General features: G+C 35.9%; 2 protein-coding genes across 2 annotated transcripts; both read left to right on the top strand.

The window, feature by feature from the left end:
- On the top strand, positions 904–2,291 carry LOC109226601 (ethylene-responsive transcription factor 3-like). The gene has a single exon (XM_019391415.1). It carries the CDS (start codon positions 1,014–1,016, stop codon positions 1,578–1,580), a length of 567 nt encoding a protein of 188 aa, XP_019246960.1. The 5' UTR covers positions 904–1,013; the 3' UTR covers positions 1,581–2,291.
- On the top strand, positions 5,204–18,823 carry LOC109226603 (E3 ubiquitin-protein ligase COP1-like). The gene is made up of 13 exons (XM_019391416.1): positions 5,204–5,734; positions 9,328–9,405; positions 10,065–10,220; positions 10,583–10,942; positions 12,931–13,088; positions 13,197–13,262; positions 13,615–13,693; positions 14,907–15,062; positions 15,148–15,246; positions 16,875–16,979; positions 17,824–18,003; positions 18,171–18,281; positions 18,355–18,823. The coding sequence occupies exons 1-13, from the start codon at positions 5,438–5,440 to the stop codon at positions 18,523–18,525; spliced, it is 2,016 nt and encodes a 671-aa protein (XP_019246961.1). The 5' UTR covers positions 5,204–5,437; the 3' UTR covers positions 18,526–18,823.

A 23,214-nucleotide genomic window follows, 5' to 3' on the forward strand; every position in this document is an offset into this window, starting at 1 on the left:
GTTTATATCATTATTTTAATATTTAACTTGATATTCAAATTCAGAGCTTCAATATTTATAAATCACCACAAATATTTACAATGACGGTTCCAACTTGCTCGGGACTAAGGCGTACTAGTTGTTACCGTACCACCAGTATTTACAAATATAAAAATTCAGTATTTGAAAGTACTCAAAATATATTATTACAAAATGAATTTTTAGTTTAAGAGTATGACTTCATTCTTTGGAAAACTTGAACTCATGGATTTGTAATTTTGAAATTTTAATTTAATCACCTAAATAAAGTTTAGATTTAAAAAGATAAAATACCTACATCACGATACTTATTTTAGAAAAGGCGTTGATTGTTCTAGTCATGTCTCTTGTATGGATTATATTTCTCACTCGTGAAGATGTTTCTTGTTGCAATTTGCATCAATCACAACTGAACAAAGAGAAAGTAATACATGGATTCTGTAAGATATTATAAGAAAAAGATTATATTTTATTATTATTTATCTTACCTTTTTAAAGCATGAATTTTGTGAGAGTTTTAGTAGTCATTTGGATATAGATTTGGTTGAAACTCGAAAAAAATAACTTTTGAAATTGGGCTGAAAATAATTTTTAGAAGTTGAAGTTGTGTTTAGATGTACATTTACTTGAATAAAAGTTAAAATTTTGTGAGAGAAAGATGTCAATAGTTTTTTTTTTTTGGTTGCTTATTTAAAAAATAATAACAAAAATATTATTTGTTCATAAAAATTTGATCAACTTTTGGAAGAAAAAATCAAGTTCCAAGGGTTAATTTTTTTTTTTTTTGGCATCAAATTTTTATGAACAAATAATATTTGTTTTTATTTTGAAATAAGCAACCAAAAAAAAAAAACTATTCGCATTATCCTTCAAATTCTGTATCCACCAAGTAAAGCATTTTCAGAAAAACAAAATAAAAACCAAAACGAAGTCACAATGCGCAATTTCGCTTCTCATCTTCTTCTCCCCCACCCACCCTACCATTTCACCCTACCATGCCCCGTCGGAAAAATTCTGAGACAAATAGATCAACATCCGTAGCTTTTCGACACCCTAAAACGGACCCGAATCGTTATCGGGGCGTCCGTAAACGGCCGTGGGGCCGGTTCGCAGCCGAGATACGAGACCCGATAAAAAAAGCTCGGGTCTGGCTTGGCACCTTTGACACGGCGGAGGATGCTGCACGCGCTTACGATGATGCCGCACGCGCCTTCCATGGACCCAAAGCGAAAACCAATTTTTCAGTTTTGCCTCCGTATGGGCAGAACCAGTTTGAAAATTTTAACTGGCCGGCTTCCAGTAGCCTGAGCAGTACGGTGGAGTCATCCAGCGGGGCGCGTGATTTGCACTCGCGGGTTGAAATTACTCGCCGGATTACTCCGCCGGCGGTGGAGTGTTACAGTTGTTGCGATTCGTCATCGACTGTGGTGGATGATAATATTGACGTCGATTCGTCGTCGTTTTGTAAACAGCCTCTGCCGTTTGATTTGAACTTGCTCCCTCCGTCTGATGACGTTGATGATGTCCATGTTACCCCTTGTATTTTTAGTTATGTTAATTAATTTGATTATGATGAAAAAAAAAACTCTTTTTTCTATGTTATTTATCCATGTGGTGGATGTTGAGAAATTAATAACCAAATGGGTTTTTAAATTATGCATAGATTAATTTACTGAGTCATGATGTTATCTAAATCAGAAAAGAATGTATCTTTACTATAGAACGTTGGATCTGATGCTGAGTTTTTTTTTATAATTATTATTGTTTTTGATTTATAAGATTTACCTTTTTTTGTATTATGAAACTGAATTGGTAAAATGTTCTTCCTTATGAAATTGGAACATTTTTTTTGTCTCTGTGCGTTTTCTTCTGGTAAAATGGGTCTGAATACAGCATATTGGACAAGATGATTTATATGAACTAACTTGGATGGAGGCGTAGTTGATTGATTGATTGCTTCTGTTTTTTGAGAAATATTCTTGTAGTACTATGACTTCGTGCAGGATAATCGGATGAGCACGCGTTGGCAGCAATGGTGATAAATGAGGAGGATATATGCTGTCGGGAAAGAAGATCGAAGGAGCGGAGGCATCTCAAAGATTTAGCAGCCAAGTGAGTAGCTGCATTTGACTTTATAACTTGTTTCCTGCGTTTTACTATTATGAGTAGACGGACTGGTCCTTTATACTTATAAATTAAGTACTAGTAAATAGAGTGATCACCTTTCCTTAGAAACTTGGAATTTAGAGAGGCAACAAGTATTGTTGCCAAGAGTGTTCGTGTTCATTGTATGCTTCTTGGGCCTGATAGTGTTCCCAATGAAAAGGGAAAGAATCCACACTAGGATAGCCATGGTCGCCAAGACTTTGATGGAAGGAATCAACAGAAAAATATACACCATGGTCCCCATGATCATAGCCGACATCTACAGGGCTCTGGAACGCTGTCAAAGAGGGGTCAAGCATTTCGAGGGTTGTAACATGTTGCTGCAGTTGTGGTTATTAGAACATCTTCAAAAGGGGCAGTATCGCCAGGATCTTCCGCGAAGGGCTTGGAATGACCATATTGCCTTCCATCACCCTAAGCGGATGACCTACATTTCGGACAGGTTTGCTCANGTAGACGATACTAAATCAATAAGGTATCGATTAGATCTAGGAATGAATCAACAGAATCTTCTTCATTTTAGGATTTTAGGTTTCAATTAGTCGCTTTTGTGAATGAAAAAAATGTACCTACCATCTTTTTGGATTCCTATCTGAATCAAATTTTGAATTTGATTAATTTATTGGAATTGATAAAATTAGGAGTTCATAAAGAAATTAAGTCTATATACCACGTTCAAATTACTGGCATTATTATTACTGATCGATAAAATTCGATAAAATCCATATCTGTAAAATAAAGAAAGGGGAAATTCTTTTATGGTAAAAAATTCTGTCATTTCAGTTATTTCTCAAGAAGAAAAGAGAGGATCTGTTGAATTTCAAGTATTCAATTTCACTAATAAGATACGGAGACTTACTTCACATTTAGAATTGCACAAAAAAGACTATTTATCTCAGAGAGGTTTGAAGAAAATTTTGGGAAAACGTCAACGACTGCTAGCTTATTTGTCAAAAAAAAATAGAGTACGTTATAAAGAATTAATTAATCAGTTGGACATTCGAGAGACAAAAACTCGTTAATTTGATTTATTTGAAGAGTCATTTCATTTTCACTTATATGTTTCGATTAAATTTTGATGAACTTCTTTTCACTTTCAGCAATTCATGGAAGAATGAATCGGTAAAAAACTTATGACTGCACCAACTACAAGAAAAGACCTCATGATAGTCAATATGGGGCCTCAGCACCCATCAATGCACGGTGTTCTTCGACTCATCGTTACTCTAGATGGTGAAGATGTTGTCGACTGCGAACCAATATTGGGTTATTTACATAGAGGGATGGAGAAAATTGCGGAAAACCGAACAATTATACAATATTTGCCTTATGTAACACGTTGGGATTATTTAGCTACTATGTTCACAGAAGCAATAACCATAAATGGACCCGAACAATTAGGCAATATTCAAGTACCTAAAAGGGCTAGCTATATCAGAGTCATTATGTTGGAGTTGAGTCGGATAGCTTCTCATTTGTTATGGCTAGGCCCTTTTATGGCGGATATTGGTGCGCAGACCCCTTTCTTCTATATTTTTCGAGAAAGAGAATTGATATATGACCTCTTCGAAGCTGCCACCGGTATGCGAATGATGCATAATTATTTTCGTATCGGGGGGGTGGCTGCCGATCTACCCTATGGCTGGATAGATAAATGTTTGGATTTTTGCGATTATTTTTTAACAGGGGTTGCTGAGTATCAAAAACTTATTACCCGGAATCCTATTTTTTTAGAACGAGTTGAAGGCGTAGGCATTATTGGGGGAGACGAAGCATTAAATTGGGGTTTATCGGGACCAATGCTACGAGCTTCCGGAATAGAATGGGATCTTCGTAAAGTTGATCATTATGAGTCTTACGACGAATTTGATTGGCAGGTTCAATGGCAACGAGAAGGGGATTCATTAGCTCGTTATTTAGTACGAATCGGTGAAATGACAGAATCCATAAAGATTATTCAACAGGCTCTGGAAGGAATTCCAGGAGGGCCTTACGAAAATTTAGAAATCCGACGTTTTGACAGATTAAAAGATCCTGAATGGAATGATTTTGAATATCGGTTTATTAGTAAAAAACCTTCTCCAACTTTTGAATTGTCGAAACAAGAACTTTATGTGAGAGTTGAAGCCCCAAAAGGAGAATTGGGAATTTTTCTCATAGGAGATCAGAGCGTTTTTCCTTGGAGATGGAAAATACTACACCCTCCTATTTAAGGGGTCATATTCTCGGTAAGCTGAAGCACTGCCATATCTTGCCTAGTTATCATTCCCCAATACTGTTTCGACTTACCTCTACCACTTCTCAGACCCACTAAGGCCAGCATCTCATGTCTCCTTATTGGAGAATCGGTCTCTCCTATTCATATGCCCGAACCATCCGCATCCGAACCATCCGCATCTTGTCATAGAACACCGGATGCGAACCTCTATTTTATCCATCCCCTCCAATACTATAAATTATTCCTATATTGCTAAAACTAGCAGTCTAATATAGTACTCCTTATGTTCCTTTTTATAACATAACAGTTTTTAATGTAGTACTTTTTATAATTTTTTAACTCTAAATTTCTTATTACCCTAACCATAGAAATAATATCCAAAATTTAAGAATATTTTGGGCATATGCCAAGAGTTTTTCTTTTTTCTTTTTAGATTTATGTGCAGTCAAATAACAACAATAACATTACCTCATCAATCCAAACAACTACAATGAATTCATGATCATGTCACTTAAATTAAACTCATTTCAAGATTCGTCTTCATCGAATACGGCCAAAAGTTAAACGGAATGAGCACACTACTTTTAATATTTTTTTTTTATTTTGGAAAATAAGGGCACCCGATGTACTAAACTTTCACTATATGCGGGGTCCGGAAAAGGGCCGAACCACAAGGATATATTGTACATGAACAAATGTTTACTCAAAACGGATGGAATGAGTACATTTTGTTTATTTTTGCAAAATACAATACAATGAATAAACGTTCACTCAAAACGGTTAAAAACACAAAGAGAAAAGAAGAAGATAGGACAAAACGTTGGCAACTTACGTTCCACAGACTCCCCAAATACTTTTCTCTGTGGGCCTGCTCCCCCTCCCACCACAAAATCCTCCAAAAAAAAAATACAAATCTTAAGAAAAAAGTAATCCCCCACAAACAATTGCAGTTCCTCTACTCCATTTCTACTTGAGAAATCCGAATTTGTTTGAGATCGAGGAGTAGTTAATTGATTTTGGAATATCTAATTTACTATGGTGGAAAGTTCGATTGGGGGAGTGGTGCCAGCAGTGAAGGGGTCAGTGAGTGTGGGGGGTAAAGAGGAGGAGGGTGGTAGTGTAAGGAATGAAGATGAAACAGAATGGGAATTGGATAGGGAATTGTTGTGTCCAATTTGTATGCAGATTATAAAGGATGCGTTTTTAACTTCCTGTGGCCATAGTTTTTGCTATATGTGTATAATCACTCACCTTCACAACAAGAGTGATTGCCCCTGTTGTTCTCATTATCTCACCACTAGCCAACTCTACCCTAATTTCCTCCTAGACAAGGTTTGTTTTAATTTAATGTCAATTTTCTGCTAGCAATTATATTTATTGAGATTTTGTTTTGGAGGAATTTTTTGTGTAATATGTTGGTTGAAATTGTGCCCAGTAAAGTGGAATGGATATTAATAACTTCCTCCGCCCCATTTTATGTGACGTTGTTGACTGATCACGGGATTTAGGAAAGAAAAATAGACTTTGAAACTTGTAGTCTAAAGCAAGCGCTAGGTATTTCTATGGCTATAAATGATCTGATTAAGGGTGAAATTGGAAGTTTAAAGTTAAATTTTTTTGAAATATAGAAATATATCATTCTTCTTGGAACATATTGAAAAGGAAAAAATATCACATAAATTGAGACAGAGGGTTATCATTTAGCCAACATGGTAGTAGAAGTAGTAGCTGTTGTTTAGTATAGTGTTGGTATTGATTATTGGAAACTGGAGTCTAAATAGCTGAGCTGATGAAGTATATAGTTTTGCAGTGCATAGTAAAGTTAGATCTGTACGGATATAAACAGCTTCGCCATGCTGGTTTTCTTGGTTTTTTGTTATGCTTATCTTAACCCTGTTGTTATGTGAAAGAAATACAAAGAAAAAGTACATGCCCATGAAAGTTGAGTGATTGCCCCAGTTGTTTAAAGAAAAGATAAATTACAGCTTTTTTATGTGACAGAAATACGTTTCTTTTGCTGCAGTGTTATGTAGTGTTGAATATTGAATTCTGCCATGAAAATTGAGTATTTAACTATTTAAGCTTCATTTTACACATTTCAAGATCCTTAAAAGAGACTAATAACAGAAAAAATGAGTAAATGCATTCACTGTGCTCTAGAATGCAAAACCCACTGATGTCTTCTGTGCTAAGAATCTGGGCGTGCACTGATATTTTGTAAATATATTCAAGTACAAAGGTAATTGTCTAGCATAAAAGAAAGGAAAAAGAGAACTCAGTCTGTGGCAACTCTAGTTATTGGCTATAAGCCTGAATATGGTCTAGGTTGATGCTCTGCCTTCTTAGACAACGCTTAGTACAAGTAAGAGGTGTTAAGACGTGCTTCTCAGTGCCCATGGTTGTTAACTTGAAGAGGGTGGCATTAAAAAATAAATGTAGTTTTAAAGAGATATATTAATTGGTAAGGAAATGTTATGGATGAAAATATTTGTGATTACGTATAAAAATAAGAACTTAGACTTAAAAACTAGTTAGTAAGACTATATTAGACTCGCTCGGGCAACTTCACCCTTTAAGTAACAAGGGGTGAACCGCAGGTATGAATCAAATAAAAAAAGTGAATCCACATCCTTCGCCACTTTCTCTCCTCTGCCTCGAGATTATAAGGATTTTTGCCCTCTTCCTCTTCAAATTAAATCGGCATACTGAAATCGATCTGATCACTTATTCGGGAGATGTCCAGAAATGGGCGTGATAGGAAGTTCCACTTAGTTAGCTAGGAGAATGTTACGTCTCCAAAGAAATGAGGGGGTCTTGGGGTGAAAGTCTCCGAGTTTTCAACAAGACATTATTAGGGAAATAGTTATGGAGATTCGGAATTGAGAAGCACGCACTATAGAGGGAGGTGATAACAGAAATGTATCGAATTGTAGAAGGTGGATGGAGGACTAGAAATATCGCATGTTCATTTAGGTACACATTTTGGAGGAATATTATTAAAGAACGGAAAGACTTTATTGGCAACATAAATAACTTTCAGGGTAGGGGATGGTGCAGAATCAGCTTTTGGAGTCACATGCACTGGGGGAAAGAGACATTGAAATTCACATTCCCGAACATTTACAGTATCTTGATCCAGACGGAGATGATAGTATGACAGATCCGGAGGCTACAAGAGATGGGAGTTCATTGGGACATAACAGCATGGAGGAACCTTCAGGATTAGGAAGTAGCTGAATTCCAAGGCTTGATTGAATTGCTTTACGAGCAAAGTACATCAAACACTAGTTAGGACCCATGGAGATAATAGATGTGAAGAGATAGATTGTTCTCAATAAGGTCATTCTATCATAAGCTCTTAGTTAAGGAGGAATAGGCATCAAGAAAGGTATGCTTTTTAACTGGGCTGCCGGAAGAGGAACAATCCTAACAGTTAAGAATTTGAGAGAAAGAAGGATTACTTATGTCAGCTGGTGCTTTATGTGCAAATGTTCAAGTGAAGATGTGGACCACCTCCTGCTGCATTGTCAGGTGGCAACTTGCTTATAGTGTGAGCTTTTGAGATTGTTCGGGCTACAATTGGCGATGTCGGGCACAATGAAGCAGACATTCTCTAGTTTGACATTTAGAAGAAGAGAAGCCGAAGAGTGTGGGTTTGCACCATTAGCACTCATCTAGGTACCAAGGAGGAGAAATAGACGAGCTTTTGAAGAGACAGAGGATGACATTTGAAGAATATCCTCTCATTCCTAGTTTCATTCTGGTGCATCTATGAAATTCCACTATATATACAAGATTGTGTGTCGTTTGTAGGGAATCATATTATGGTGTAGATTCTTTACTTTTTGGTACACTACTTGTTTGCAGGAAATTCTCCATTATTAATAAAATTATTTACCTTATATAAAAAAGAAAAAGGTTAGTAGGGTTTCTAGCAGAGACACCATTCTAGTAGCTCTTGTTTTATGTTACATATGAATGATCTTGCCTTCTCATCATACAACACGCTTTCTCTAATAGCTAGACGAGATTTTACGGAAAAATCTTTTGATTTCTTTATAGGAGAGGAGAAATCTCTTTTTTCCAATGTGAGGTCGACGATTCAGAATTTATTTCAAATTATGGGTTTATTCGATCTATATTTGAGGTAAATTTAAAAATTGTTCGAATTGTATGATCATCAATTAGCCGTTCCAAATTCTTTATGTTTTTCATTCACTCTATTCTTTTAGAAATGGTTTTGAGCGTCTAGGACCTCTTTTAAAGTACTAATTAATTTTTACTTTGAACTTATGAGAAGGAGGTTTCACCCATCTCGCAAGCTTACGTCTAGGGTAGTCCTTGCCATTATATCTAGTAAATTAACTTAACATCTGAAATTTAGCAAGGACGTCTTCCGCTTTTCTGTTGTCACTTTAATTTAGTAAAGAGACATTTTCTTTGTGTAGGAAGAAAGAATTGTCACTTTCAAGAAAGAAGAAAGAAAGGAAAAAACATGGTAAGCAAGTAAGCAGTTAAATCATAAATGTGTTGTTAGCTCCCTTGGAACTGACTCAACAAAACTCGGCCTTCAGAGATGGTTTGCACAAATCTCAAAGATAAAGATTAGGACGATATGCTTCCATCAGGATGTTGAACTCATATTAGAGTCCAAATTATTTTGTTCCTTCTTTATTGATCTTTTTTGCATCTAAATCTATCTGATAATCTTATGATGCATCCTCTTTTTTCATTCGAGCTTCTTTTCCATATTGACAGGTAAGGTTTAAGTTTTATTTACTCTCAACTATCTGTATCTCTTTACAATCTAATAAACTGTTTTTGTGTGATATTAATGTAGCATAACTATGAGATGGTTACATCTTGAAATGATTTACTTCACCATGCAGCTTATTGTTAAAGGTTTCTCTCTACCACATTTGTAGCTACTGAAGAAGACATCTGGTCGTCAGATTTCAAAAACTGCATCTCCTGTTGAACAATTTCGTCATTCATTGGAACAGGTGAGTCTGTTTTCTCAATCTCCAGGTGAAGTCACTATGGAGTTTGTCGCTGAAGTTTGCTTCTCGACGCTACTAAATTTGATATTTTTTTTATGAAGGCCCTCCTTTTCAAGTTTGCTCTTTAACTTATGATCAAAGTTTGGGTGATCTGATTTATATGTTTGTTGAGTTATTGTCTGTTATGGTCTTGAAATTATGAATTAAAATTTCATATGGTAATCTAGACATATAAAATAGTTGCTTGTGTTATAGGTACATTTGTGGTTCTGATTCTTCTCCATGGGTCAAAGGTGGGTTGTTTGAGAGATGCTTCCTATTCAATTCTGGAGGAGTTAAAAACCCAATATGGAGGCATTCCTTACGCCTCCAGTTTTACTTCCTAACCATATAACCAAGTGTCCCTTTTCTCTTTATATTATCTTTTTGCCCTCAATTTAACTATGAAATTGATTGATGCAACTCCTTGAAAGATCACTTATTGTGGAGCTCTGCATTGATGTCACTGCATTTGGAATCAAATATAACATTTTTATATTTGCTATTTTGCCTTGTTCTTTTTATTGGTCTGTGTGGAACAAATCATGCACCCATAAGTTTTTAACTTTCAGTATCACTTTTGTAAGGAATCTTGAGATGTGACACTTGTTATGCTTAGACAGGGTTGTGATGTATCAGTTAAGGAGCTGGATGCTCTATTGTCGATGTTGTCAGAGAGAAAGAGGAAATTGGAGCAGGAAGAAGCAGAGCGAAATATGCAAATTCTGCTAGACTTCTTACAAATGTTAAGGAAGCAAAAAGTTGATGAACTCAATGAGGTTTGTGATTGTTTTAATACCACCTAGAGAAAAAAGTCAAGAAGGAAAGAGCAGAGATTTGAAGTTGAGAAGAAAAAAACATATCATGGTAGAATAGGGTATGGCAGTATGCTAGATTTTGGCTTTGCATTATTATGTTAGTTGAGGCTTGAGTCCCTTTTGCTGACTTCCCCTATTCTATTTGGTTATCCATATTAACACTGCTTCTTCTCCCTAAATCAATTCGAGATATTTTATACACAAGTGGTTCTTCACTTAGGTCATTGCGTCTAAGTTGTCCTTTTAAAGTCTTGGATAGCTGCAGTTCACTTTCTCCAAATAACATACTAATAGTCAATTTGCTGATTTGTGCATTTCATTAGGTGCAACATGATCTGCAATACATCAAAGAGGACATAAGTGCAGTGGAGAGACATAGAATAGACCTATACCGGGCTAGGGACCGGTACTCAATGAAGCTTCGAATGCTAGCAGATGATCCAATTGGGAAAAAACCTTGGTCTTCATCCACTGATAGGAACTTTGGTGGTCTTTTCTCCACTTCATGGAATGCACCTGGAGGATTACCTACTGGAAACTTGACATACAAAATGGTGGAAGGAAAAGCTCAAATAAGCTCTCCTGGACCACATAGAAAAGATACTTCTATCAGCGAATTGAATTCACAACATATGAGTCAATCGGGTCTGGCTGTGGTGAGGAAGAAGCGTGTAAATGCACAGGTTTTGTGGTTGCGACCTCATCTCACTTACAAGTTTCTTAATTTATTTACCTTTTTGCTGTATTTTCTTTGGTATGGAATTGAATACAACAACTACAAACCCAGCGTAATCCCACGAGTAGGGTCTGGGGAGGGTAGTGTGTACGCATACCTTACCCCTACCTTGAGAAGGTAGAGAGGCTGTTTCCGATAGACCCTCGGCTCAAGGAAAGATGCAAAAAGAATCAGTAGCAACAAACAGTAACATCAGCAAGATTACAGGAAAATCGAAGCGAAAGAAACATGCACTAATAGAAAATCACGAAAAATAAAAGTACAAGACTAACCCTAATATTACTGGTATGAACAAGGAAAACACATGATACCTGCTAACTTTCTACCTTTATTCTCGACCTCCACACCTTACTATCGAGGGTCATGTCCTCGATAAGCTGAAGCAGCGCCATGTCCTACCTAATCACCTCTCTCCAATGCTTCTTTGGCCTACCTCTACCTCTCCTCAAACCCACCAAGGTAAAGCTCTCACACCTTATCACTGGGGCAATGCCTCTCCTCACTTCCCGCATCTTGTCCTCCATAGGGTCCACGCCCACCCTGTCCCGAATAACTTCATTCCTAATCTTATCTAACTTGGTATGTCCACACATCCATCTCAGTATCCTCATTTCTGCTACCTTCATTTTCTAGACATGAGAGTTTTTGACTAGCTAACACTTAGCCTCATTAAAACATAGTCAGTCTCCCGACCACTTTGTAAAATTTACTTTTAAGTTTTTGTGGAATATTCTTATCGCACAAAATACCGAATGTGAGCCTCCACTTCGTCCAACCCGCTCCAATACGATGAGTAACATCCTTGTCAATCTCTCCATTATTTTGGACTACTGACCCAACATACTTGAAGATTGAAACTTCCTCTCTCGGGATGATTTGTGTATCAAGCCTTACGTCCACGTTAGGTTCGTGAGTCACTTCACTGAACTTGCACTCCAAGTATTCAGTGTTGCTCCTGCTCAGCTTGAAACTTTTAGACTCCAAGGTTTGTCGCCAAACCTCCAATCTCGCGTTCACCCCAACTCGAGTCTCGTTAATCAATACAATGTCATCTGCAAACAACATACACCATGACACCTCTCCTTGAATGTGACGCCTCAATACGTCCGCCAAGGCAAATAAAAATGGGCTAAGGGCTAATCCTTGGTGTAACCCCATCACAACATGATAGTGTTCCGGGTCTCCTCCCACTGTCCTCACTCGGGTCTTAGCTCCATCATATGTGTCCTTTATCACCTTAGTATAAGTCACTGGAATAACATCTCCATAGGACCTCCCTTGGGACTTTATTGTATGCTTTTTCTAGGTCAATAAATACCATATACAAGTCCCTCTTCCTCTCCCTATACTCCTAATAAGGTGAATGGCTTCCGTAGTCGAACGCCCCGACATGAATCTCGGAAATAAGACACTCCTCCTTAGCTTCACTTCCGCCACCCTCTCCTAAACTTTTATAGTATGGCTTAGTAGTTTGATACCCCTGTAATTACTGCTGGTATGAAATAAAATGATATCTGTAATTGATCCAGTAGTGGGATTCACTACTGGACCCATGACATACCCGGAAAGTTGATGAGAAAACGGACTATTCTATGACTACCTTTTATCACACATATCTTGTATGAAAGCTTCCAGTGTATGATCAAACTACGATGATGTAATCACATCCGAGGTTCTCGTTAACTATTTTTCAGCTACCCGACTTATTCCCTTAATATTGGTGATGAAGAAATCTATCATGCACAATACTTCTTGTAAGCTATTTTCCATCAATTTTCAAGCTTTCTCGCAGAGAGATGTAAGCAGTACATATTCCTCCGTCACGGAATTAGATATCTGAACTGCTTAATGTCTATGTTGGTTATGGGTTATCTTTCTAGCCTACCTTTCTACTCTTTGATATTATTAGTGAATGGTTTTCATATTTGACTACAGTTCAATGATCTCCAAGAATGTTACTTGCAAAAGAGACGTCTATTGGCGAACAAATCACATGTTAAGGAGGAAAAGGACACAGATGTCGTAAAAAGAGAAGGTTACAGTGCAGGACTAGAAGATTTCCAGTCTGTACTTAGCACTTTCACTCGTTATAGGTATAATTTATGGTGTGTTATTCGCTGAACATGCTTGATTTTAATTTCTTGCGCCTTTTTTTTTTCTTTTTCTTTTGTGTACTAATTTTTAGTTTTAATCTTTAACAGTCGGTTAAGAGTCATTGCTGAGCTTCGGCATGGGGATCTTTTTCACTCAGCCAATATCGTGTCAAGGCAAGTTTGGTTTTGTGTATAATTGAAGGCTTAAAGTTTCCTTTACTGGTTTCCATGCTGTCAGATTTATATGGATATTAGATATTAAAGAGGAGAACCAGGGTTGTGGCAGATAGATTGTATCCAGAGTGGGAAAATGGCTTCGCTGGAGGACCGATTTTGCTTTGTGTCATGAATGTTGTATTTTCAGTAAATTTCAGACCTGAAATTACAATCAGAGACACACAACAAAAGAAAAAAGAATCAGGAAATTGTCTTATTAGCCATCCCATTTATTTGGTTCTCTTATCAGTTCGGCTCTGGTATGCAAATCTTATTCCAAATACTAAACTTGAAGATGTTTTTGTTGCAGCATCGAATTTGATCGTGATGATGAGTTGTTTGCTACTGCTGGAGTTTCACGGCGCATAAAAGTTTTTGACTTCTCTTCAGTGAGTTTTTAACTTTTAGCTGGTTTTATCTCTTGATTCCATTGGGTGCAATGACATTACTGAATGACATATCATGGGTCAACTTCTATTGTTTATTGTGCAAATGAGGAAGTGCAAAAGCTATTTTATTCTGAAATTATTTTTCACCTTATGATTATTCATAAAAAAGAGCCCGAGCCGACCTGCGTTTTGGTTGTTCAAACTAAACTTCAGTATTAATGAGTGCTTCGGTTTAAATTCCAGATGAGCTTGAAAGCAAGCTCCTGCACAACAACAATCCCAAACAAGTTGGTGAAAGCAAGCTCAAGCACGACTCGCATAAATTTAGTGAAACTTGAACTTGGCTCAACTTGTGTGACAAACTAAACTAGATGATAAATCGAGTTTGAGTTCGAACCTCAATTCAAGCTCAAATTATGTTTATATTAATAACACTTTATAAAAGAAATAATATAATATGTGCAGATTTAGAATTAAATCGGGTGATAATGTCCTTTCGCACTTATATAGATATATTTAAGTAAATAATTATTAAAAGTAAATCGTCCATGAATATAAAAGAGCAGACCTCAAGTTTGTAGGAGCTCAGCTCCTTAACGTACTAGCTCAAAGTTTAAAGAAGCTCAGAGACTAAGAGTTGAGCTTTGTTCACAAATAGTATTCGTTCATTTACAATTCGAACATTCAATACCTTGCTGGCATACATAATGCTTACTGGTATGGGGATGTGTGTCAATACGGAACCTTCCACAGGGAATGAAATGTCTTTCTCTGTGAAGGTCACTTTCTTTCTGGAATAGTATTTTCCTTGTTTGTTGCTGCAAATTTGGATGGCAACAAGTTCCTGGTTGCAGACAGCACATCGCCTGGGTTGTGCATAGTGGATCTATAAAATTTCTTATATGTTCCTAAAACACATTGGAGTGGTGCTTAGATAGGAGAACTACACCTGACTGTTGCAGCTAATTTTGTTTCCATTAATATTTACGTAAATGACCATGAGTACTATTTAGCTTCTTCTTATAACGCAACCTACATATTGGCCATTTAAGGATATAGTTAACCTTTTCCTTTCCATGATAGTATGTTTTATTTGTGTTTTTTTTTTTGGTGGACAAATATTATGGCAGAGCTCTCCTTTTGCATATTTCTCTCAAGTTACTTCTCCTAGTTAGTAGTTACTGATCTAGCCTGTTATGCTTCTGCTTTTCAGGTTGTAAATGAACCTGCAGATGTGCATTGCCCTGTTGTCGAAATGTCAACTCGTTCTAAGCTGAGCTGCTTGAGCTGGAATAAGTATACCAAGAACCACATAGCAAGTAGCGATTATGATGGAATAGTAACTGTATGGGATGTGACCACTAGACAGGTGAATCAGCACTTCTGATAATCAGTATTAACTGTTGACTTTTTCACCTTCCTATGACTGATACTGATCCCTTTCTGGTGTTCAGAGTGTGATGGAATATGAAGAGCATGAGAAACGGGCATGGAGTGTTGATTTTTCACGCACAGACCCCTCGATGCTTGTATCTGGCAGTGATGATTGTAAGGTAGTAAAGGATTACTTCTCACTTGCCTTTACCTCTTATCAAAAAAAAAAAAAGAAAAGGATTACTTCTCACTGGTCAAACACAAGTCTTAACCTTTTCAGGTTGGTTATACTCAGGCCTATCTGATGTGACAAATCAATAGAAATTAATGACACCACTGAAGCAAAAGAGAATGCATGACTCATTTACTAAGTAAATAAGTCTTGGAATCATCCTTTAATAATGTTTGATAAACCATTCCTACGTTGTCTTCTGATCCATTTCTGTGCTATGTTCAATAACATACGAGCTTGCTTCTGGTTAGGGAAATGCTGATGTAAATGCTACCAATGGTGTCTTATATTCAACCTGTCGATCTTAATAGAGGCCTAAGTAGCGCATCCGCGTAGGAGAAGGACCTTATACTGCCTGCCTGACCTAAATTTTCTCTTTTCATAGTTTACTACTGTATCCTTCTCCAGTTATCGTTCCAACAGTACTGCTCCTATTTTCAGTGGCCGTCTCAATGGTATACCGCCTAGACCATCTCAGTAGCACTTCTATCCGTGATTCTAGTTTCCATTATTACAGTCACTTTCCAAGCAATACTATTCCGGTGAGAACCTGTTGTTCAAATTGACATCGTGAGACCAGGGCAATGTGGAGAAGCTGGTAAATGCTATTAACATTGATGATACAAATTTGGGTGATTTTGACAATTCACTACTCCAGAGGCACTGCTGAGGCAGCCTTGTTACTACCTCTGCGACTATTCACTAGTTTGTTGTTTTTTCAAATAAGCAAATTCAAGTTGGTTTTCCCATGTCCAGTGTGAGGGAGCGTGATGAAATGTGAGAAATAGAATGTCACTTAATTCAGTTATATTATTTCACGGTGAACAAATATAACATATGTATTGTATCTTAGTATGTCCTACATTGGTTGAAGAAATGGACCATAGTCTTTTATATAGTTTTGGACAACCCTTACCATATGAGTTAGCTGTTGAGGTTGAGTTGGGCCCAAGGTACTTTCTTAAAATCATATCAAAGCTAGACCCGGACCTGTTGTTCTGTTACCTAATGTTGGGCCCCCCGTGTTATGTTAAATCCACGTGCCCAGATGTCTAGTTGTGGGTGGGCAGAGGGGTGTTAGAATTGCCACATTGGTTGAGGGAGTGGACTGTGAAATCTTACTAATATTTACCAGCAAATCTTTTCCTTGCTAGCTAAGCTAAAGGATCTTGAGCATCTTTCTCCTTTACTACAGTAATATAAAATGTATACTTATCGTTGGAAAAGATATTGTTTAGGTGCTCAGGTTTCTTACTGCTGGTCTTCTAATTGGAGGCCACAAAGCATGAAATATCCTATTAAATGTGGCACATTTGTCTCATCTAAACACCTTAGACTTAGAATTGAACTTTCAGTTTTTCATCACGTGTCTAAGTTTTGGTCCATTAGTTCATATGGAAGAAAATCCCTGGGCACATTAACCCTTCATAGTATTTTTTGATGTTTTGGTACAAATTATCCTTATTGCTTTCTGATAGTTTATTATACAGTCATGTTTTCCACTTTCCGAGCCAATAACATTAATGCTTCGATTTCCCTAACTTAGGTTTGCATCATCATTCTATGCTGCTGCAGGTCAAAGTTTGGTGCACTAAGCAGGAAGCAAGTGTTCTTAATATTGACATGAAGGCGAATATATGCTGTGTAAAATATAATCCTGGATCCGGTGTGCATATAGCGGTATATTCCTTATTTTATGTAGAGGTCTCTTCTATTCCTTATATATCCAGTTCTCCACTGCTGGTGAATTCCTTTTTATGATGTGGTGGTCTCTTCTCTTCTCTACCTCCGCTGTTAGGGGAGGTGGGTTCACATTGAAGAAGTATCTTGAAAAGTTTTTGTTGCTGGCGATATGCCTGACTTTGTGAAAGAGATGCGGAGTATTCAGTACTAGGATCCTTGCCAAGCCAGTTCACTTATTTACTGATTTTTTTTATATAAGTTTTGCTTCATCTGAGAAGAAATGCTAGCTGGTCTATTGGATCAACTGGAACAAAAATTAGAAAAAGCACCTTGAACTATCTTCATTGTGAATGAGCTCTGTGTTATATAATGGAACCATTCTCAAATTATTTTTCATGTGCTTTTGGCTTGGAACTCTAATTCCTTTCATTCATTTGAAAGACCGTGACTGATGTTAAGGCTAAAATGCAATTAATGAATGTATCTTGATTAAAAAAATAATGCAATAACTGAACAACCGACTGCTCATACATGCATGTGTTTACTCTCCTGGCTCTGTTGGCTTGATATCCATGATGTGTTTTTGCCGTAAATCATGCCATTGTCAAATTTGTTTTGCAGTTAGACATGGATAACGTTCCATATGTTCCTTTAGCTATGCAGACTCCATGTTTCATTATGATAGATAACTTCGTTTGTATCCGAGATTCTAGGTTCTTCATTATATGTTCCTTGAAAATTTCTGGATTTGGAGCATCAATTTCTCATATAGCTCAGTCCGTGTTTCAACCCAAAAAAAAAAAAAAGAATAAATCCTCATGGTGTACATCTCGTGGTGTAGGTTGGCTCTGCGGATCATCACATCCATTATTATGACTTAAGGAACACCAGCCAGCCGGTTCACATTTTTAGTGGCCATAGAAAAGCTGTTTCATACGTAAAATTTTTGTCCAACAATGAGCTTGCTTCAGCATCAACAGATAGTACACTACGGTTGTGGGATGTAAAAGAAAATCTGCCTGTAAGATATTTTTTAAGTTTTACTATCCCTCTCATTGAAGAATTTTTTCCTGCCACCAACCATTTGCTGTGGTTGGTGAGATGTTTTTTTGGTCTTCAATTCTCTTTGTTCTTTGACCAAAGGCAAAAGTTATTCACGGCTATTAACACTGCTCGAGTGATTTCTAGATTCGCACACTTAGAGGACATACAAACGAGAAAAACTTTGTTGGTCTCACAGTAAACAATGAATTCCTCGCTTGTGGCAGTGAAACAAATGAAGTATTTGTGTACCATAAGGTCAGTGAAATTTTTAGTCTTTGTTGAAGTGCTGATAGTATTTGATTTGTAACTAATGCTTTGGGATGTCTAGGCAATCTCCAAACCTGTGACTTGGCATAGATTTGGTTCCCCAGATGTGGACGATGCCGATGAAGACGCAGGATCTTATTTCATTAGCGCGGTATGTTGGAAGAGTGATAGCCCTACGATGTTAGCCGCTAACAGCCAGGGAACTATAAAAGTGCTAGTCCTTGCAGCCTGAATGATAAAGCTGCTAGTTAAAAGTGCTTGATTGAACTGCAGTTGAAATCTAATTAGTAGAAATGGATTTCACATTCAATTTTTTCTGTAGATATCTATTAAACAACCATCAGATGGCATGGTTCCCCATATTTGTCAATGTATTCATATTAAAACATGTAAAAAGTTTTGGGGCTTGGTAATTAGGAGGATGTAATGCTCTTAAATGACAGAGGCAGAGTTATGCATTAATGACTTTTGTCATTGAAATCATAATCCATATCATTAATTCCTTGACAAATATTATTTGAGATGATTTACATTTGGAGCACTTTCAGATGAGCTACTTCAGACAAGCAAATACATACTCTTTTATTTCTCTGTTGGATCCTGGTATAGCTAATGGGAGCATGCCAAAAAGACAACAAAGATTGGCATTTTCATTCAGTATGCTGCTTTACTAAGACCACACGCACTGACACGCACTGACGTAGAGAGAGAATTCGTTTTACAATATGAACATAAAAGTGATACACCCAACCTTTAGAGAAGGGTTAATGCGGAAAATAGAAAGAAGCTCAGGAGGGATAGAAAAGAAACAAGGACTCTAATTAACCTTGCAAGCTTTAGGGTAATATAACAGGTTTCGGACTTGCAAGGTCAAGAAAACTCGAGGCATTTCTCCAGTTTTCTAACAGACGAGAAACATATGTAAGAAGAATAAGCTCAGGAAGGATAACACCGCAGCATGGTTTAAGATGATAATTGACGCATCATTTCATCGCTTTCACATAGACGAACCATGACTTCGAGCACCGGTTCTTTTTGGTCCTGTGCAGCCATGGATGTGAGAAGATAACCAGAAAATGCAGAAAATCTGAAGAATGCCATACTTCCTCAAGTTTATCTAACTTGGAAGATGGTGTTATGAGAATTATGCAAGTGGAGTGGCTATTTATAGACAGAAAGAGTCTTTGGTTTCAATAAGAAGAAGGTGCTGTTGAGAGAATAATTGGGGCGTTCAAATAAATTGAGTGGTTGATGTGTCATTTTCTGTATAAGAAGAGACAAAATGTTCTACCAAAAGAACATACCTATTGTATTCTGCTCTTTCTTCAAGTTATGACAAAATGGACAGTAATGCCAAGACTATAATTAATGTGTTTAGAAGCATTAGCGGATTTGAAATTTATGAATTCTTACAACGTACTCAAGTTAATATAAAATAATAATTGAATTCACAGCTAACTATTTATAGATATTTAACGAATTTTTTAAAAACATTTACAGAATTTAGGGAAAAACTATTAAGTTCACGCGATCTTATATGTTGGATGTTAGATTCACACTTCATGTTCTTAGAAAGATTTATCATTCGAAAAGAGGAAAAAAAAGGAATCGTTGTCTAAAGTACCTATACGTAGAAGTTTCAAATTTGTATTGGACTCATGTAGTGCAAAAATTATCCCTCAAAATGTATAAGATAGTTATCATTTATTATTATGTTTATAACTTAATTTTTTGTCTAATCGTTCTGCTTTGTCGATTGATGGAAAGATTAAAAATGGAGTTTAAATTAAGTGTCCATTATTAAATCTGGGAGTTTTTACTTTAAATTCTTTTCCACTACATAAAATGCAAAGACATAAGATGACAACTTGACTAAAAAACATACTGTATATATTTTCAAAGGTATAAGTGACGTGAATGCTAATAAATAATTGGGTCAACAATCACTATAAGAAGCTAGACAAATATTGTACATCCTTTCACTTTTCTTTCTATTTTTTCACTACTCTTCAAGCTAAGCTCTAGCCTTTTTTTCCTTTTTCTTTTTCACTTTAAGGCAGATATTATTACATTTATCTTAGCCTTTGCCACAATTGTTAAGCATTAGTTTACAGAGGCGGATTCAGGATTTCAAGAGGATGGGTGCACTAGTGTGAAAAGGTGGATCTAGAATCACGTGTTTTACTTTAGTCTCTTACCATGAACTCACTACATTTTAAAAATTATATATCAATGCCAATTTTAAAATTTTTGGTGATTTTCACGTATATATCAATGCCCTATGCCGAAAATAAGTCCGTCTGAAGTGGGATTTGAACCACCAATTTTACTCGTAGAGGTGCACCCAATAATTATTGCACCATATGAGTCTTTGAGCATGGGTGCACTCACATATATTTAAGTAATTTTGAAATAATATAACATAATTACACATGGTTTAGCGTGAGGAGTATGGGTTCACGTGAACCCATACCCTTAGGCCTAGATACGCCCCTGTTAGTTTACACAATAAATTTGACCGTGCAGAGCCAAAGACTATAAGGAAGTCCTTCACTTTATATAACAAACAGTTCCGGTATACCAGTCCGGGCCGCACTCCAAGGAGTGTAATGCAGATAGATTACCGTAATATAAGTATTAGTTTTTTGCTTTCACAGATCGAAACACACCGAGATAGAGATAACTTTACCGTTACTCCAAGGTTCGCCTTCAAACAATAAAAACAACAATAAATGAATAACTATATATTAGCTTCATATAAATTGGGATCGACTATATGAATCTTTACTGATCATGTTTCTTCTTTTAAATTAATCTAAGGATGATGAAACCAGCACCACGTGAAACAATTCACTAATTAAGTTCAATTTTTAAATTTATTTTCTAAAATTCAGAAGGGGTTCATGAAAAGTGGAGAAACGAAAGATTGAATTTTGTATGAACTGGAGTACCTTAGAGCATCTCCAACGCTGCTGCATTTCTCCAAAATGCTTTTGTCAAAATGTGGCTCCAATGCTCTCCCATTTTTTACTGCAAAATGGGGGATGAATAGTGTTACTCCAAATTTGGAGTGGCACTATTCATCTCTTCCGTTACTATTCATCCTTACTTTATTATTTAACTCTTTTAATTTATCTCTTTATATATACCTAATTATGTTTATGTAATATCTTCATAATATTAATTTTACATTTTAACTTTGGCGTATAATTTTGATAAATTAATTTTCGTGCATTTATTATTTTACGTAAAATTATAAGTTAATATTCTTGTATCTCAATGATTTCACTTTTATTTGAATTATCCGATAATATATATAATCTATAATATTTGCTTACAAATTATATGTGATGAATATGTAAAAAAGAAAAAAAAAGATAGATTTTCTTTAATAGAAATAGAAAAATAAAATTTAAATAAAAGATAATAATAAAATATTAAAGAGAGAGAGAAAAATATAAAATGGAATATTCTTTTATGAAGTAAAAAATAGAGTAATGGTTGGTATAACTTTAAATGAAGGCAAGGGTTGGAGATGGCCTAAGTGACACATAATAATTTGAATTGCAACCACTTGACTAATAGGCCGTTTGGCCATGAAAAATATTTCTCGAAATTTTCACCTTTGTGTTTGGCATGAAATTTCAAATTTCACTTGAAGTTGAATTTCCAAATTCAGAAATTTGAAAAAACTCGAAAAAGTTGTTTTCAAAATTTTTCACTTTAAATCACTCGCAAAAATTCAAAAATTGCTCAAAGTTGTATTCATGTCCAAACTCAACTCTAATTTTCATATATCATTTTTACTTGAAAAAAAATTCACTTTCTTTTCTAAATATCACAATTCTTATGTCCAAACGCCCACTAAGACAAATTTTGAATGCACTTTTCTCAAAAAGATTTCACTTTTCATTTTTAAATTAAAGTACGTAGTTTTAGTGCTAATTGTGGCAGAAATTAGGATGAATATGAACAAAACTACCAATTTTAAATATTCGTGCAGACAAAAAGAATAAATGAGGAGTGAAATAGGGTCTTTTTATTATAGAAATCAAACTGTACTCCAAAAATGGCAAAAAGTTAGAAGTAAAGAAGAGAGAGAGGGTGTGCATTAAATTCATATTTTGTCAAAATTTTGACCATTAAATAAAAGGGACAGAAGAATGAAAGTGACATAACATAAACAATACCCCAAAAGAAAAAAAATTCACCAAAATAGTGATTCACTTCAATGTTTGACCATTCTTTTTGTTATTTACTTCATTTCCAAAATACTCATTTAGTATTTTCTGATTTCCTCAGAAGCATAAGTAGATTCAATAGTATCTGTGCCCTCTCCTAATTCCTATGTTTTAATTGCAAGATTTTTTGCAAAACTGCACATTTTGCAGTCTCTCATCATATTGGGAGATTTTGCATTGTTATGTCATTCTCATATGGTCCTTATATTTAATGCCTTTCTGGACTATGCTACCCTATTAGAATTCACCTTAATCTTCTGTATCTTCATTCTTTAATTTTACTCTTTTAAATAATAATTGATGCAGAGGGCTTATAATAAAATAATACAAATGCTTCCGAAGAAATGATAGTAACTTCATTAAAAATAGGAAATTTTACCTCCTATAACAAATTATTTCACCCTATTTATTATAAATCAGTCGCTTTGTCCTGATTTATTAAACAGGTGCCCTATGGAACATGTTTTATGGAATTTCACTCTTTATGTAATATTTCTCTTCTTACTGATTGAATTCAGGTAGAGAGAGGAATATTCGATCAAAACCCTTAGTCCGATAGGGGGATAGTATACATTCAATCCGAAATAATTTTAAAATATTATTACTTATATCTACCTTTTCTATTTTATAGCAACATAGATATTTATTTTATATCCTACCATTGAGGCATGGAATACGAC

This window comes from Nicotiana attenuata, chromosome 6, assembly GCF_001879085.1.
Source record: "Nicotiana attenuata strain UT chromosome 6, NIATTr2, whole genome shotgun sequence".
In the NCBI taxonomy this organism is placed as follows: Eukaryota; Viridiplantae; Streptophyta; class Magnoliopsida; order Solanales; family Solanaceae; genus Nicotiana; species Nicotiana attenuata.